At 43.9% G+C, this 17,623-nt stretch overlaps 2 protein-coding genes across 2 annotated transcripts in view; one reads left to right on the top strand and one right to left on the bottom strand.

The window, feature by feature from the left end:
• Positions 1-69: 69 nt before the first annotated feature.
• Positions 70-4,108, top strand: slc25a19 (solute carrier family 25 member 19). The gene is made up of 7 exons (XM_041957693.1): positions 70-167; positions 1,043-1,204; positions 1,390-1,545; positions 1,672-1,842; positions 2,779-2,959; positions 3,054-3,184; positions 3,269-4,108. Exons 2-7 carry the CDS (start codon positions 1,073-1,075, stop codon positions 3,482-3,484), a joined length of 987 nt encoding a protein of 328 aa, XP_041813627.1. The 5' UTR covers positions 70-167; positions 1,043-1,072; the 3' UTR covers positions 3,485-4,108.
• A 1,762-nt stretch (positions 4,109-5,870) lies between these two features.
• The window catches only part of pitpnc1a (phosphatidylinositol transfer protein cytoplasmic 1a), a 33,674-nt gene continuing 21,921 nt past the window's right edge, over positions 5,871-17,623 (bottom strand). Inside the window, exons 3-9 of the mRNA XM_041957653.1 lie at positions 15,619-15,707; positions 13,576-13,583; positions 10,933-11,004; positions 9,467-9,562; positions 7,467-7,622; positions 6,831-6,894; positions 5,871-6,181 (exon numbers count right to left, since the gene is read on the bottom strand). Coding sequence (XP_041813587.1) covers positions 5,871-6,181; positions 6,831-6,894; positions 7,467-7,622; positions 9,467-9,562; positions 10,933-11,004; positions 13,576-13,583; positions 15,619-15,707 — 796 coding nt within the window. The remainder of the gene's footprint in view (positions 6,182-6,830; positions 6,895-7,466; positions 7,623-9,466; positions 9,563-10,932; positions 11,005-13,575; positions 13,584-15,618; positions 15,708-17,623) is intronic.

Here is a 17,623-nt window from a genome sequence, read left to right as displayed (position 1 = left end):
ATCTTAACGCGATATTTCTGCTTTGCAAGGTGGAGTCAGTACGCGTCACCTGACCCGGAAGTAATATCAGTAATTTTTGGCATGCAATGGATACATGTTCATGTTCCGTTAGTGTTGGATTGTGCGTATCGGGGTTAAGTATTTTATGAGGGACATAGTATAATAAGGTAGGTGTCTTTCTGCCTATGTCACCGCTGTAGCCGCGTGCTTCGGTACAAAGTAAACAGCAGTTCTGTTGTTCATAGTTTACCTTAGCTAGTCCCAAGGTCCCAGTGCATGTCCTCTACATGCTGTGACTGTTACCTTCTCTGATCCTCCGAGTGTTTCACACGTGTTTTTAGTATTTATACTGTATTATATCACGGTCTTGACGATTTGAGTTTGTCTTAATATTGATCGACAGTATTTTAGGCTTAACAGCATTATGTAAGATGCCCATGGCGAAAGTTGTGCCACTAACGTCTGAATGAATGAAGTTATTAATAATGTGTCCTGGAAACAACTACTAGACTTACAAGGCATCACAAATTACTACTCCACATAGTAGTACAAAAACGTAAGAAAACGAATGTATATGATAATGCGCATCCGCATATTTCCACACGTTCATTTCTGCAGCAAAATTCTCAAATCTCTGACAAAAAATGTGTTTTCTTGGACGTAACTACATGCGTTTTTGACATATCTCTATCTATATGCCTTTTCTGGACAGCTATCTACTTTGCAGATTGAGATTTCACGTAGAAAACACATGGTCAGTGTATAAAATATGATGCAGTTCAAAATCGCTTTACCATAACTTGTTACATCATTAAAATGGTACTGTCAAGTTTTTTGTATTTGTTTGTGCAACAACTATATATATTTAATATATTTGAATCTGCCAATAGACAAAGGAATTAAGTGAGATTCCGGGCCATACTTGTTTTTATATATGATGGTATGATGGTTTCAAACAGTTTTTCTCTAATCTTGAGTAAAACCTTACTTTTAATTGAGCTAATATTACAAAACACAAATTATTCATGGTTTCTGTTTGCAGCGTCAGCAGAAATCTTGAGGCTGTGGAGACATGGTGGGCTATGACCCCAGCAATCGGGAAGCAACCCCCTCTCCAGAAGAGGCAGCGCTGGCTGGGTCAGCTGCTGGGATGGTCACCCGAGCCCTCATCAGCCCCTTTGACGTGCTTAAAATTAGATTTCAGGTAATGATGTGTCTGTGCACTTACTATGGATTCATGCTGATTTTTGGAAACATTTGAATCAAATCTTTTTATAATAATGAGTTTTCAAACATAAATTAAAGCATTTCAGTAACTGAATGATCATGAAAAACTGGGCTATAGAAATTAAATATGCTGTTAATGCTGTTTGCATTTTTTACCCGCAGCTGCAGATTGAACCTGTGTCTACACGGAGGGCAGAGGGGAAGTATCGGGGATTGTTTCAGGCGTCCCGCTGCATTCATTCAGAGGAGGGACTCTCTGCTTTCTGGAAGGGCCACATCCCTGCACAGCTCCTCTCCATCTGCTTTGGGGCTGTCCAGGTAGAGCCTGTAAACAGTAAACTGCATGCTCACACAAACAAATAAACTCCTCAAAACCATCTTACAGTAATGAAGCAATTACCCGTATTTTCAAGATTAACTTACTTGTGCATGCGTGCTTTGCAGTTTGCCAGTTTTGAGTTGCTGACTGAGGTGGTCCACGAGACGACGCCGTATGACAGCCAGACAGCAGGAGTTCACTTTGTGTGTGGCGGTTTGGCTGCCTGCTCTGCTACAGTGGTCTGCCAGCCCCTGGACACACTGCGGACACGCTTTGCAGCTCAGGGAGAACCCAAGGTAGCACTTGCCACTGCTGAAATACTGTAGCTGTCAGAAAGTTTTAGATAGCTGTCAGAACTTCTCACGTCAACTCGTAGTCGTAGTTCTTCTTCTCGTATTTTTTTGATTGATTTGATGAGTTGAATTTATTGAGATAGCTATCAGCCCATGTTCAGACAGAAACCAAACATGGACTGTATAAATAGTGGACTGAGCTGAAAAATGAAGCCATGGAAGTACCTTAAATGTGTATTCTTTTCTAATGGCCAGCAGGAGGCGCCTCCACTGGTTGGAAGTCCGATTGTACAGTATGTAAGCTTATGAGAAAATAACCCCATTTCTCATTGCATTTACCACCTCAGTAAACAGTTTCCCATTTCTCGTCCAAACATCTTCACTTCTGGCTCCAGAAAACTAAGATGGCGATGGCCAAAATGTCATTAAAATGGTATTCCACAAACCAATGAGTCACAGTCGGTTTACACTCGAAACCAACTGTGAATGTGGTGAGGGAGGAACAGATGAATAACCAGCGGCTGCAGTGAAAATTCTGGTGGGAATACAGACTGGCTTTCTGTCATCAGGTGCCTAATGGAGCCCAATATGCTTCTTTTTATAATGATGCAAATTTGATTAAACTTTAAAATGTGGGTTTGCTCGGGTGCTTATTACACGATTACTGCAGCTCTTGAAAAGTCTTAAAAATAATGTAATTCAGTTTCCTCAGAAAGGCTTTAGAAAGTCTTAAAGTCTTAGTTTTCATTAACAAAAGTCACATATTTTTTCTCCTGCCTGTTTTGTGAATTCTAAATGTTTTGTATGTGACTGCGGCTGTGTGGAGACGTTACACACCTCTGACTGCTGGAAAATACTGAAAAAATGGCATATAATTCACTTACTTTGTCCGGTATTTAACCTAATGAACCCTGCATTATGCTTCATCTGTCCTCTCAGGTGTACAGCAACCTGCGACATGCTGTGTCTACCATGTGCCGCTCAGAGGGAGTACTGACATTTTATCGCGGCCTGTCTCCAACACTGATGGCGGTGTTTCCTTACGCTGGGCTGCAGTTCTTCTCCTACAACGTCTTTAAAAAGCTGTTGGCTCCACCGCCCAAAGCTGGAAACTCAGGAGGTCAGAGGAGGTCAAGCTCACTGTCCTGCCCATCACATTCGTTACACCACATTACGCACATGTGAAGTATTCACTTTTTATGTCCCCCATCAAGCAAACCTGAGAAGCCTGGTGTGTGGCAGTGGAGCTGGAATGATCAGCAAAGCAATCACATACCCCTTTGACCTGTTCAAGAAGAGGCTGCAGGTGGGGGGCTTTGAGGCAGCTAGAGTTCACTTTGGACAGGTAAGCTCCTCTGCATCATGTTTCACATTTTCGGAGCTAATATTTTGGGCATTTCAGCACATTTCACCTGTTTCTCCCGTGCAGGTGCGAAGCTACAGAGGCCTCGTGGACTGCATGCTTCAAATAGCCAGAGAGGAGGGCGTCCGAGGCTTCTTCAAAGGCCTCTCACCCAGCCTTGTGAAGGCTGCATTGTCAACGGGTTTCACGTTTTTTTGGTATGAATTTTTCCTCAATGCCATGCGAAACCTCAGGGAGGAACAGACAACAAACAGCCTCGCCAAAGACTTCGAGGAAAGATAATGAAGGGGAAGAAAAAAGTAACGACGGCACAATCACGCACACGGGAAATGGACTCATTCCTTGTTCCCTGCTAGCACTTAACACATTTATCAACAGGGTCGATGTTCTGTGGTGGTTTCTATTGTGTTTACATGTAAGGATGGGAAACATAACCTCATTTTATTTGTCTTTGTGCTGTCATTACACCTTGTGTTGTACAAGCATTGAATTTTTAAGATGAATTTAATGTTTTAGGCTGGATTTCTACGGTTTATGGATGCTTGCTTTTAATGTTAATGTTATAATATTTCATGTTCAAACTGAGCTTGCACATTGAAACCTCCAACTTTTATTATCGACTCATAACTTTGCCATTGTTGACTCGCATTTCATTAAATTGGAAGGGGAGTATTCAGAAAAAATGTGCTTTGTGGTTGTACTGTGTGAACACTGAAGTGGAATATTTATTATATTATGTGTTGTGGTGGGCAAAACGGCATCCCGTTAACTATCGGCCAAATGAACGGCTAATTAAGAGTTTAGTTGGTTTGTCCTGTTAAGTGGAACTCTTAAAAGTGCCTACATGTCTGTCCAACAGTGTAACTGTCAGGTCATTATTTTTAAATAAAGGTTTTTTATAAAGTCTGAGTTCTGCGTGGTGCTTTGACAAGAGGATACGTGAATGTTTGTGAATCACAAACAGCAGCCAATTCACGCTGCCGTGTGTGAATGCTCGTGTTGTTTTAAAGGTATAAGCCCGTGTAAGTGTGTTTGTTTTAGGCCTCCATGCTTTCGTCAGCCAAGGCTGGAGTCGTTATATTTTGGGGAAGACTTCGCCTTCAGTCAGATTCACCTGCTTGGAACCAGTCGGTTTATATTGCAGCAGTATTACATTTGGTAAAAGTGCATTATAACTCACATATCACACAGTACGACTCAGCTTTTCATGACCACAGAAATGACTGTTCTGTGTTGCTACTTGATTATTTACTTTGTGCAAAATCAAAGGCTTTTAGTAAATGTTTCAGTTGGGTACTTGACATTTGGTCTAAGTGAAAGCAACTTAATAACAGATGTCAGAACTTTACTTTTTAATGCATTACACATGTAATTTGATTATTGCATTTATTAAATTCAAAACAAAAAGTTAATTAGGGCAAAATACGCATTGTGTTGGTCCTTTAAACCAGTCTCATGACTTTATCACACATCTAACAGCATGTTTTGAGTGAATGAGCACTTTGCATATCTTAGGTTTTAGTTGCGGCTTCTGAGCTACATTAGATTATGAGTTTATTTGTTTGAGTGGTTGTATTTGATTCCATTCAAATAAACGGTATAAACAGAGACTCCACGCGGTTATTGAGACAGCAGGATTTAATTTAATTTACTGAATACAAAATCCATCAACAGTATGACTAAAAAATGAATAAAGCAGCAAAACAACATGCAAACCACATGACCAGTCTGCAAAAACTCAGTTAAAACACAACATTAAGTATGAGGCTGAGATTCAGTAACAAAGAAAACACTGAGAACATTTCAAATTCACAAATATTTCAAAGATCATGCAGTTCCAGAGATCATTTACAGACACTGAGGCTGACAGAACTCACCATAATAACCAAACACTGAAAGAAGATAGAGAGTCCTGTCCTTTAAAACACACGAGAGCCGTTTCATGGCAGCATCATCACTGAATATGATATTCCTTTTTTGAAATACTGACATTATACCAGTTAAATAATGTTCATCCAGTATATACAAGAATACACAATCACCTTACAGCCGTCTGTGAAAACCATAATACTCAACTGATACAGTGGCAAACAAGGATCTGTCAAGAAGTCCCAACCGCATAAATATGTAGATACATCAAAACCACAAGCACCTGCTAACAAAGTCAGAGACTCTGATGCTTAAAGCAGAAATAAAAACAAATTCTGTACATGTCAAGTTTATGTGCAGAGACTGAATATCAACATATCTTGTCAACACACCCTGAGCTTGGATGAAAGGAAGGTGATGCTCTGTGGGATTAAACTTTTTCAGGAATGTACGCTACACTCAATCTGACTAATTGGACTCCGTACTGTCTGGTGCACGGTGCTGGTGGTCTGTTTTCTGAGGAGGAGAGAAGAATGAGGAGCCTCCAGCTGTGACCTTTACACCTCGTAGGACTTTTTTGCTGTGGAGATCAGGCTGCCTGGCTGTACGTATGAAGGCAGTCTGAGAGCTGCTGGCTTTGCTGTAACACCGGCGAGTCTGCTGAAGGGGCTGGGGTCACCAGGACAGCAAAAAGTCTCCTTCGCTTCCGCTGGCTGAGGGGGCATTGTGGGATGTGCTGGGCAGGCATCCTCCGCTGATCCACAGGTCGAGGGTGTTCACCAGTGGCACGGCCCCGCTCTCATTCTGGCTGCGGACTGGAGTTCCAGGAGAAAAAGCTGGGCAGTTTGAAGATCGAGTCCCTGCGGCCCGGATCCGGCAGGGTCAAGGTCTCCGGAGCTGACTTCTTCCTGGGACGCTCCTTTGGCACTGACAGGAACTCGGGGGCTTCTGTGGATAGGGGAGTGGACGGCGCGCTGTTAGGGCCACTGCGGGTGCTGGATGGCAGGGGGGTCTCTGAGATGCAGATGGAAGGGGGGAAGGTGCCAATCTTAAGGTTGGTGGCTTCTTGTGTGGCACGCTCGTACTCTCTGACTTCCTCCATGGTCATGTCTGTCGGGATGGAGGCCGTACACACTTAGAAAGAGTAACAGGACTGTTTGATCTGTGATTATGGTTCACAATTTAATTCTACATAAGGCAGTGATACAATGGACAGTGGCTATCTATCTTTTTTTCCACCTCTCCTTTATATTCTTGCTGTTGCAACAAGTAAATTTCCCCAAAATGGGATCAACAAAATCTTGGCTATGGTTATGCTTAATTAACAGTCCAATTATTGTCAAACATGTTCTATGTAAAGTATGGTTAGTTTTATAATACCTGTTACACACGTATTCTTTGATTTTACACTGATGATTCAGATATCCCTGCAAAACCCTACAAGCCTTGGTATTCTTCAAACAGAAAGCTGCAAAGCATCAAAATGTGGTGAGTACAAAGATCAGAGAGGGTTCCTGCTGTGTGGTTCAAAACCAATATCCATCACATGCCTAAACTTGGTGCTTTTCAGCGTACTCGCAGAGGCTTTTCTACATAAAAATTGCTGTTCAAGACCCTTTAAAGACATTTCATTAGCTGTATCAGTTATACAATACTTTCTATGAGGTATACTTTGAATTAGAGTCACACAGATTGGCTGCCTCACACATGAAAGAACTAAGCCATGTTTCATGAGCACTGCCGTCGCTAATAAGCTTACCAATCCACTCATCCACCCAGGCAAAGGCCTGCCTGTGTCCTAGGAGCAGGACATCTCGAATCACCTGTGCAGAATTAGAAAAAAAAAGAGAGTGAAAGGAAGCGAAGGAGGCAAGAAAGAGGAGGAAAGAAAGGTAAAGAGGGACAGAGGCAGGGAGGAAATTCAGGGGTGAGTTTACTCTGAAGGCTGTAGGGAGTTTCAAAACCTTTCAAGATCTAAATGTTCACCCAGGAAGACTGCGATAAATATGAGTCACCCCCGGTGTTTAATGTGAGTAATGACCCTGCCTGTGTGTGTGTGTGAGAGGGAGTGTGTGTGTGTGCCTCTGGCAAGGAGAGGACAGGGACAGTTCACTCCAGGGACAGATGCTGGGAGATATGAAGTTTAAAATGTGCTGCCAAGGTAAAGGGAGGCGGTGCAAGGCAATCTGTAGTGAGTGTGAACAGGGCACATACTGTAGAAGGTGATAATGAACTGGATGTCACATGTTTTCAGAGCAGAAAATGAAACGCCTCTGGCACTGACACTGATCTACACGGGTCGAAAAGTTTCTCTGAGTAAGGAAAGTGTATTTCTGGGAGTCTACAACTTGTCCCCACAAACAAAAAAATCACACAAGAACTTTTACATCCCAACCTTGTGAACAAACTGCTCCACACGTGTTTGCAGGCCCCAGACTTCAAATTTGACTGTGACCAGCTTGTAGGAGCACATGATGGGGTCCTGGTTGTTGATCCATCCTTCCTGCAGGAGGCCTCGGTTAGTCTTCTTCGACTTAAAATACCGCAGGTCCTGCAAGATCACGAGATGCCCGGTAAATGAGGAATTCTTCCTCAGGATAAAAAGGTTTGCATGAGCATGTCTGCAAAAGACCAAATATCCTCATAACCAATATCTAATCAAAATGTTGTTTGCAGTCATTTGTGTCTCTGTCTCTCTCTCGCACTCACACACACAAGGATTTATGTCCCCACAATATGAGAAATACATGGCCACACACACACACGCACAAGCGCACCTGCACAGCTATAGGACAGGATCACCTGCATTCATTATGAGCCCCATGCAGAGTGCAGCCAGCCTACACAGCAGAAGTCTCTAATCACAGACTTTGCGTGCACAACTCACGGCTCCCTATAGACTAATTACGCTGTCGTGCTCATTTGTCTTAGGGTCATGTGTCTGACTGTGAGTGTGTGCGTGGGCGACACACAACTCTGCTGGGAAAGCACTCGCAGGTGGAGGTGGAATATGCCCGTTGCATTTGTCTACGCGTAAAATGTGTCACAGAGTTTCTTGGCAGACAAAAATGGAACTGATGAGAAATGTTGAAGAGAACCTGTTCTTTTTATAATGTTTGCATAAAATACCACATCAGTGTTTTAACTTAATATCGTCTGGATTTACTGAACATCTTCTCTGGTGTTAAAAGTGATATTTCGATGTCATAGAGACTGAAATTTTATATACCGCAGTATGACTTACTTTTGCCGTAACATCACTACAAATGCCTGGGGCTGGAAAACTCAGATTTTTAAGGAAAGGTTTGACATTCTGGGTGACATGCTTATTCACTCTCTTGCAGACAGTTAGATGCAACGATTGATGCCACTCTCCAGCCTGTAAGCTAAATATGAGGCTGCAGGCAGCAGCCATTTAGTGTAGCATGAAGACTGGAGACAGCCGGCTGTGGTTTTATGGGGGATAATGTGCAGGGTGCAGTAACTTCCTGAAGTCTCTGCTGGGCGCCTGGCAACCTTATAGTGACAACAAAACTCCAGGAAATGACTGCACCCAGCCAGGAAATAGTCCAACACAGAGTTACCGCCTACTTAAACAACAACGTGTTGATTTTCTGTTCCTTTTTAATAGAAATGAATCTGGGGAAAGTACGAAACAAGTATGTCTTTTATTAGAACAAGACAATCTGTGTGATGAGTCCAGCACAAAAATACACAAAAAACATGCATGCTATGAACGCATTGTCGCCTTCCACGTGTCTGATCATGCAGGTAATGTGGTTCGTTCATGTGTGACACCGGTCTCCATGGTGCATTGTCAGGTGTTTATCTGGTGACTCTCCGAAACCCGTCTGTCTGCAAAATTCAGTGATCACAAGATCCATTTTTAGCCCTGAACAGCATCTCTGTGCTATTTTTAGCTCTGACGGAATAAGAGCAGAGGACCATAAACCCAGCTGGCAGGTGTGTACACACGTGTGTGTGTGTGTGTGTGTGTGTTTGTGTGTGCGTGAGCGAGGGTGTCAATAATAAAACACAGCTGCAGTGACATCATGACCCCTCTTGATTATTAATAGCTCAGCTTTTTATCACCATCATACCCTGATAGATGGGCGCACGCACGCGCGCATACAAATGTCACATCACCGCAGCTGAAGTCCGTCACCTCCCCCACACACACACAAACATGCGTTTCCATCACTCCGAGGAGGCAGATGGCGAGCCGGTGGTCAAAAATGAGCTGGTGCTGCTCGAGAAAGGTCTGCTCACACGCCATCCCTTCTTCTGTTCCCCTCCACGCTCTCTCCTCCACACCCTCCTTTCCAACTTCCTCTATGTGCTCCTGCACACACAAACAAGTGTGTGTCCGGAGATCAGCGACTTGACCCCCCTCACCTCTGACTCCTTGTAGTGGCGCTCGGGGATCTCATCATAGGCGATGTCCACGAACCACACCTCCGTTTCCTCGTCTCGGGGCTCGCTGCCAAAGATCTGAGGAACAGGGAGCAGTTCAATGTGTGAGGAGGACAGTGAAATCAATAGTGCACTTCAGGGGTTGACAAATGTTGTGGGAAGATGTGCTGTGATTTCCCCTGTCACTTGGTATGGCTCAAAGAGCTTTTAATTTCCTGTTAAATGCACACGATGCGCTCCCTTCTTTTCTCCTGGCTTTACCTTTAGATACACTAAACAAAGTGTGAGGGTGAATGTGACTCACTCTCACCGTGTGGCCACTGATTTCTCCCTGACTGACTCACACAGGAATACCAAAGCAGCGTCGGCTACTTATCCGCTCCTCTCAGAGCAACTTTGCCGCTCCTGCGTCACAGAGGGTCGATCGGGCGTCCTGCGTCCTTGGAACTTCCATGCAGGTGTAGCGGAAGGAAGACGGGGCAGTGGGTGGGATGAAAAGGCTATTAAAAGCAGTGAGGCAGAAGAGTCGAGGGAGAACTGTTCAAATGGTGAGGGCGGCGGGAGATGGTGTAAACTTGAGAGCGGAAGGAGCAAACACTTCTATTCAACTCAGTTGTAAAACACCCCCGCTTGTTACGGTCGCTTTCAAATGTGAAATCATGACCGTCTGTGAAACCATCATAATGGGTTTGCAACTCCCATGAGTCACCACTAAGTGGAGCTGCGGCCTTCAGTTTTCAGCATCAGTCTTGATCAGGTAGTATTGCATAACCTTGAGAAAGTAGTATGAAGTCAACATTTACCTTATAATTAGTTTTCTTCAAATCTTTTTTGCTATTATTATTGTTACGTGATTTATTAATATGCATTTGTGCCGTCCTCACGTGCTTCTGCAATCATGTTTCAAAACTTTCACGCCAATGACGTTCATTAAGTTGAGCTGAACTGAGTAAATGGTTCTGGGGTGTTTGTCAGCTTTAGGGTTTGATTGTTGCATAGTCATTGAACAAGAGCATGAGGTGACATGTTTGAGGCTGTTTATGTTTTTGCTACTGATGCTCTGCCTGCACATTTCCTTACATATCTCCGTTTTAGTCCCAAGAATGTTTGAATAGAAAGAAATCAGATAGCGTTGTAAGATATAAGCTGTGTGTGAGTGAAGAAGAGATTTATTTCCAGCAAGGCCACAGCTGTTTAGCTTGTGTGAGGTACCGATGAGGGCCAATGAATAGACAAAACAGAGATTTGATCACCCTGTGTGTAAAAACTCTACAGGATTGAGAACACAGTTGAATGAGACTGGAAAAGGTACAAGAAAAGAGTGTGAAACACTTCAGAAACAAGTAAAGCACTAATATGTTGAGAAGCCACACTGAGATCCCCTCTTTCTCTGTCAGATCCACCCACACAATACCCTCTCCACCACATTCACTCTGAGCTCCACTCACATTATCATTGCTCCCTTTGTTGTCCTCGTATTTGGTCTCGATGTGGATGGAAAACTTGGGCAGGAAGGAGCACTGGAGGGAACAGAAGACACAATGATAAGTTGGTCAAATTCTAGTCACACAGCTGAGATTTGAGAAAGAGGAAGACTTCTGTCGAATGATCCTCAGGATGAGACGTGAGACTAATGATGTGCTTCTATGTCTGTGTTTTATTGGCCGAACCAGATGAGCAATAACGATTATTCTCTCACGGTGTAGATTTATAGCTGCACTGCACACGCTTCCTTTCTACATGAGTACCACACACACACACACACACACACACACGCACACGCACACACACACACAAGCTTTAATGCCTTTGACCATGTTGATTGCTGTTCATCAGCTCTTAAACACACAGTTTGATTAGATTAATGCTTAACACCACCAATTATTCTAAACCCAGAGTGGAACACTGGTTACATAAGCTGTAGGTGTAGAAGCCTGTGTGTGTGTGTGTGTGTGTGTGTGTGTGTGTGTGTGTGTGTGTTTATGTGTGGCACAGCAGGGCAGAGACAGCACAATGGTCAGGAATGGTTGTAGGGCTTGATGCTGGGAGCTTAAGGTGAATTCTTTGGTGTGTGTATGAAGACAGGAAGAAAGATGGGGTGGGGGTGGGGGGTGAGCAGTGCACTAAGTCAGTGCTGCACAGTCAGTGTTACTGGCCGTGTGAGTCTTAGGAGACAACATGAACAGTGTGTGTGCAGGTGCCCAGGATTTAACACATTTAAGACTGGTTCTGGTATCACATGTGTCTTTCATCCTCTGGGAACCTTAAATGTCTGACATTTCATGACAATCCATTCAGAAGTATTTCATATTTCAGACAAACAGACTGATAGATGAGCATCGCCATCCCTTGACGACTAACAACTGCAATCTGATAATGACTGTGTAACGTGACCACGTATGTGAAATAACGAAGTCATTGTCACTGCCAAAAATGATCCTCATCTTTTGCATCACCACCACCCACCTTGGGCTAATCATAACAAAACATTCCCAAGCCTAATCAGTCCCATGAGGCAGCGTGACTACACAAGCACCACCAACGCAGACTATAAATACTTAATCTATAAGTGGACCTCTTATCGGAATCATGATAATTGCTGATTTGAGAACAGTGAACGTCTTTGTTCAGCATATTTTTCCAGGGAGACTAATTTTTTGCGACGCACATATTCTTAATCTTAGTCAGAAAAAAGAACTTTTAACTAATCAGCTGGCGTCACATTCCTCAATCGTCCAGATGCTCCATGTATCTGTTCAGACGCAGGGAAAAAGATGAGCCTGCAGCTGATTTCATTTGAGCTTCATTGATGTTTCTTTGCTGCCTCAGACATAAGGCGAGCAGGTTAATGTTCCTCTAATGTCCCAGAGCAAATCATTAGTGCTTTTTCTCAGCGACAGTCAATTAACCAGTTATTCCCGTTGAGAGCTGTGGGGTTTCCCGATGTTTTTAAGGGAAACTTGCTCGATTAGTTGGTATTGACAGGCAGATTGGTGCAGCAGTTGTATCAGACGATTGGTGGAGAAAGATCTTGGCCGGAGGGTGGAGCTCTTACAAGTCGACTTTACATTTCAGCCTTCACCTGTTGTCAGGAGCTCTAGAGCAGTAAACGAAACAATTTGATTTCAGATGCAAGCGGATGAGATGAGATTCCTTCGCAGGGTGTCTGGGTTCACTTTAGGGACGTGGTGAGGAGCTCAGATATCTGGAAGGAGCTCAGAGTACAACTGGTGCTACTTCATCTGTGGATCTGACCAGGATTTGTCCTTGGAGAGTTACTGGACCCCCCCGAATGACCCACAACACAACAGAGGGGTTCCACATACGACTTGGCCTGGGATTTCTGAGGGAGAAGATCAGGGTTACGTTGCTCGGCCTGCTGCCACCATGACTCTGACTCAGACACCCAGTGGAAAATGAATGTTGATGCTGATTACTACCAGGTTACACTTTTTGGTTGACTGTGCATAATTAAGTATGACACAAAATAATCATCAAGTCAAAAGGAGGGAACAAAACGAAACGCAAGGTTGGGAGCGAGCATAACACTTCCTGCTTGACTGACTCAAATGAAACGTGTTTCAAAGATGGGATGGTCGTCGTTAAAGGTCACTGCATGGGAAACGCTAATAACTGAGACAGTGTGTTGTTGCTGTTTGGATTACAGCTCCATCTGATGAACGAAGGTCACAATAATATGAGCAGAATGCCACAAACACCACGCACAAGTCTCTCACTTCACTCACACAATATGTTACCTGTGACAATGTGTCTGCGTACAGACATTCTGTCTTACAAGATAAACATGCAAGCAGAGATAAAAAAAAAAATACCTTCAGTTATATTACCATGTGTTGGATGTGGCATCACATCCTCTCAGGGTTTTATAAGTTCTGAGATGAAAGGCTCAACTTCTAGAAGGCCAAACACGTTTGTATGTCACTAGTCAAGTAACCATTTTATCAGCAAACGCGCCTCACACACACGTGCCATCCTGTGCCGCAAAGTTTAACATGTGAGCTTTTGGATCAGAGTGTTGTTCTGTATGTGGGATGCATGTGCACGGGTGCAGACACAATGACAGTACTCACCGTGTACTCTGGCCACATTCCCAGCAGAGGCCATCAGTGTAATGGACAGACATGGGAGGTGTGTGACAGGGGGGCAGACAGGCAGAAGACAACAAAGGAATGAAACGAGAGATGAGGAGAAAACAGAGGAGAAAATATCATTCAGCTCAAAATGGAAAGAGCACCATTACGCCTCAGCAATAGCACTTCAGTCCCGGCGAAAGCGCATGAGAGGAGCCGATTTTGTTACGACACAATCCCATTTTTTACAATCTGTGACACTGATCATTTTTACATGAGCATGGTCCTACTGAGGGCATACTTAGTCACATGTTTCAGTCACACGGATGATGCACAACTTACAGAAAAGCTACACGTCCCTTTGTTGCTCTGCAAAATACGTTCAAAATTACACTTAATTAGACTGCGATTTGCTACATTCTGCTAAGTCTCCCTTTAAACATTTAAAAACAGAGCAAGCACAGCTAAGTCCCAAACATAGTCACCAACGCAGGTGATCTTGCTCTTCATTTTCACGCCATGTATTTACTGTCAAAGGGGATGGACTGAGTATTTCAGCCCAACACGGAGGTGGAAGGTTTAAGTCCACCAGCCACGTGGTCAGATGTCCCTCTTGAATGAATGCTGGATGTCTGGACATAACTGCAGAAAACTGCCAGGGACGGATCAGGCATGCAAAATATGCTTTCCCAGGTGGATCGTAAGAGAGGACATAAGGTGTGATGTCTGCACAAATATGACTTGTGGCAAAATGTAGCAGGTGCGAAATTGAATCTGTTGCTCTCCTATATGTACGTATAGTGCATCTATACAAGTTTGTTTTTTACTGAATTGCAGTATCTTAACAAAATAAAACCATCTGAAGCAGGCTGCAGCATTTCTTTTTCATTTCTGTATAACATAGACAATAGTAACCAGTACTACCAGTTGTGGGACTTGTTTTAAGTCTCCGTGAGTGACAAAGTGTTCCTGTTGGAAGACAAATGCTGTCTGTGTTCTGGTTCAAGAGTTGAGTGTTTTGGTTGTATTTGTGCATTTTGGGTGTGATATCAACAGTCACGCTGAGCTGCATGTTGGCAAAGAGAACAGCCTGAGCAGTTCTGAAAAAGGGAGCTCAGAACAGAGGAGTGTGTGATACTGAAAACCTGTGAGACAGTTCTGCTTCTACTTAAAAAACTGACAGGGTGACTTTAAAAGAAGCAGGAATTCCTCCACACGACACATACTGACACCAAGTTTGTGTCAAGTTTCAAACCTTCAAATCTGAAGGACATTTCATTCTGCCATTAACGGATGATAAAAACACCACTTAAAGTGTCAGATGTGCTCAGTGTGTCACAGCAATATATGAAGAGCTGCAGAAAACAGGTTCAGTCACATCTTGTCTAGCACATCACACAAACTCGATTTTTGTGTGATGTGTTTCATGTCATCCCTTTTAAGAGTACCAGCAGAGAAACATTCATCACAGATAACTGAGAAATAAGACAAAACATGTTTCATTGTCAGACACTAACTACAATCAAAAAGCACATCGTGGGGGTTTTAAACTCATATTCATGTTTAGCCTTACACTTCACTCGTTATCTTCCAGTTCAACCTCCCTGTCCTCTCCCCATCGCTTCCCCCGTCCATCCTGACCTCCTTCCCTCCGCCCCTCCCTCCCCTCTGCTCACCCTCGACTCCGTTGCACAGAATATTGCTTCCATGTGCTTTTGCCCTCCCAGTGATCCCATATAATGGCTGCCAGCAGATGAACAGACTCATGCTTGTAGAGGGCTGCAGAAAATGGGAGTCTGTGTGTGAGTGTGTGTGTGTGTGTGTGTGTGTGTGTGTGTGTGTGTGTGTACATTGTTCTAGTACAAATCAGCAGGAAGCCTTGCTAATACAGGGAGAGATCCTTATTAAAAGAGACGGCGGATGTCTGCTTTTTTAAACAAATGCTAATTTTTGTTAGATAACATAACGTTGCATACAATCACGTTCTATTTCATGAATGTGTTTTCTTCCTGATTGTAGATAAAAGCACCATTACTGCCTTACCTGTGATAGTGTACGGGTAATAGTTCCAAGCCTTCTCTGTGACATAGAAAATCTTAGGGACCACTGCTCTGGCCCAGCTGGGCAGCTTGCTGAAACACAGAAAAAGGCAGAACAGTTAGAGGACAAATAGCTGGTGTGCTGTACAGTCGGGCTGCTTCACTCTTTTCCTTCGGCCCTATCAGCCAGAAAAGACAATGACAAGCATCCAGCTGCGCGGAGCCGTAATGGAGGCCATGCAGGGCAGCCATGATGGCCCCCAAGAAAGTTGATTACACTGATTACACCCTGCACACTGCGGCGGCGTTTCACCGGAGCTGGCACGGTGGCAGATACAGAGAGGGGGGCACGGAGGGTGGAAAGTACAGAGAACGAGCTATTACTCAGCACAAATGGAGTCTGAATGCTGACCGTTGCAGCAAAGTAGCCGGGCACCTTAATGGCATCCAATCAAAGTGAGAATGATTCCTGAGGAAAGGGAACAAGGGGGGTCGAACCTTGGTTAGCTGGAGGGAAAATGACCAAGCCACAGATTTGAGCAGTTCACAGGCGAATATATTTTAGATTTTCTTTTTGAAACTTTGATACTTTTAACAATGGAACAGTCAGTCCTGATGGAAATGGAGGGAAGAAGCGAGTGCATTCTGTCTCATTATTGAGTCCCATAAGGAATAGATCTCTGCAAACTGTACATCAGCCAATCAAACACGCACACAAACAGCACCATAACTGGACACACAGCTGCAGCAAATTTCTGATTATTTTAACTGACACATTATCAGCTGCCTGCCTTCTTATTTTGTGTCTCGCATCTGCAGTTGAATGCAGAGATTACACTGTGAGACTGTACGGACCACTGGGACATGGTCCACACACAGCAGACTGGTCACATGTCCTCACACGGCCTTAAATACAAGCCACACACACACACACACACACACACGTACACACACACACACACACACACACACACACACACACACACACACACAGTGCAGCTATAAGATGGTAACAGGTGGTTTGTGGGTGGAGAGAGGCAGGTGCGACGTCCGAGAGTGACTGCTCAAATTATCCATCACTTACACTGACCTCATCTCTCTCTGCCCACCCCCACACACACACACACACATAATGGCACTAAACTTTCCTCTCCTGAGTTTGCCAGTGACACTTCACATTTCCCAAAGGCCCACTTACTCACTGAACCTCACCCTCTCTGCCTCTCACTTGCTCCATGTGTCCCATTGTCTTACTTTAGGGGAATGAGTGGCTGAGTTGTCTCTGACAGTATTCCATTCTGCTGAATGTGGACTTGTGGACTGTGAAATTCTGCAGAAATACTCTGAGATAACTGGCCATAACCTTTCTTCAGTTTGAGCATTAAAGAACTAAATGAGTGGAGCAAATGGTGCACCAAAGGGCAATTTTGTATGATAATGGCCCCATTATCATGAGGAGAGGTTATAAAATTGCCCTACACTCCTATAACGCAATAATTAGTATGCACCTAAAATGGTCAGATAGATTTAAAGGCCTATTTTATGTAACAGTTTCTTCCTCTGATTTAACACTTTGTTTACATGCATTACTCTAACATCTCCTGTTGCTACAGTGAGCTATGATGCAAGAAAACATCCACCTCCTGTTTTGTCTCTTGAGCTGTTTTGTGTAAGTATAATAGCCAAGTCTCTGGTGTTTTCTGTCAGGTTTTCTGTCTGACAGTCCTGGAAAGAAAGCGGTGAGTTGAGTTAGTTTGAACCTGATGTCGGAGCTGCCCTGCGGGACTGAACTGTGACCCCCTTCATTCTTTTAGGTCCTGCAATGCCCACACGTCCCACCTCGGTCCAGCTGTCCATGTCGACAAGCGCTCGAGCGAGACACTGAGCACTGCAGCTGACCCTGTGCTCCGAGCAGTCTATGGAAATCAATACTTTCAAATTACATTATAAGAGTTGGCTGAATTGATGGATGTGGGCTCCTGCCAAGTCTTTGGTGTGGATTCATTGAA

This window comes from Chelmon rostratus, chromosome 17 (genome assembly GCF_017976325.1).
Source record: "Chelmon rostratus isolate fCheRos1 chromosome 17, fCheRos1.pri, whole genome shotgun sequence".
NCBI classification, from domain to species: Eukaryota; Metazoa; Chordata; class Actinopteri; order Chaetodontiformes; family Chaetodontidae; genus Chelmon; species Chelmon rostratus.
The sequence above is the reverse complement of the archived record's forward strand: the minus strand, read 5'-3'. Positions and strand labels throughout refer to the sequence as shown.

Bases quoted from the DNA above. Each gene is read 5' to 3' on its own strand.
- slc25a19 (XM_041957693.1), top strand. From the start codon at position 1,073: ATGGTGGGCTATGACCCCAGCAATCGGGAAGCAACCCCCTCTCCAGAA. The intron at 1,546-1,671 runs GTAGAGCCTGTA...CGTGCTTTGCAG, and splicing joins TCTGCTTTGGGGCTGTCCAG to TTTGCCAGTTTTGAGTTGCT. The intron at 2,960-3,053 runs GTCAGAGGAGGT...TCCCCCATCAAG, and splicing joins CAAAGCTGGAAACTCAGGAG to CAAACCTGAGAAGCCTGGTG.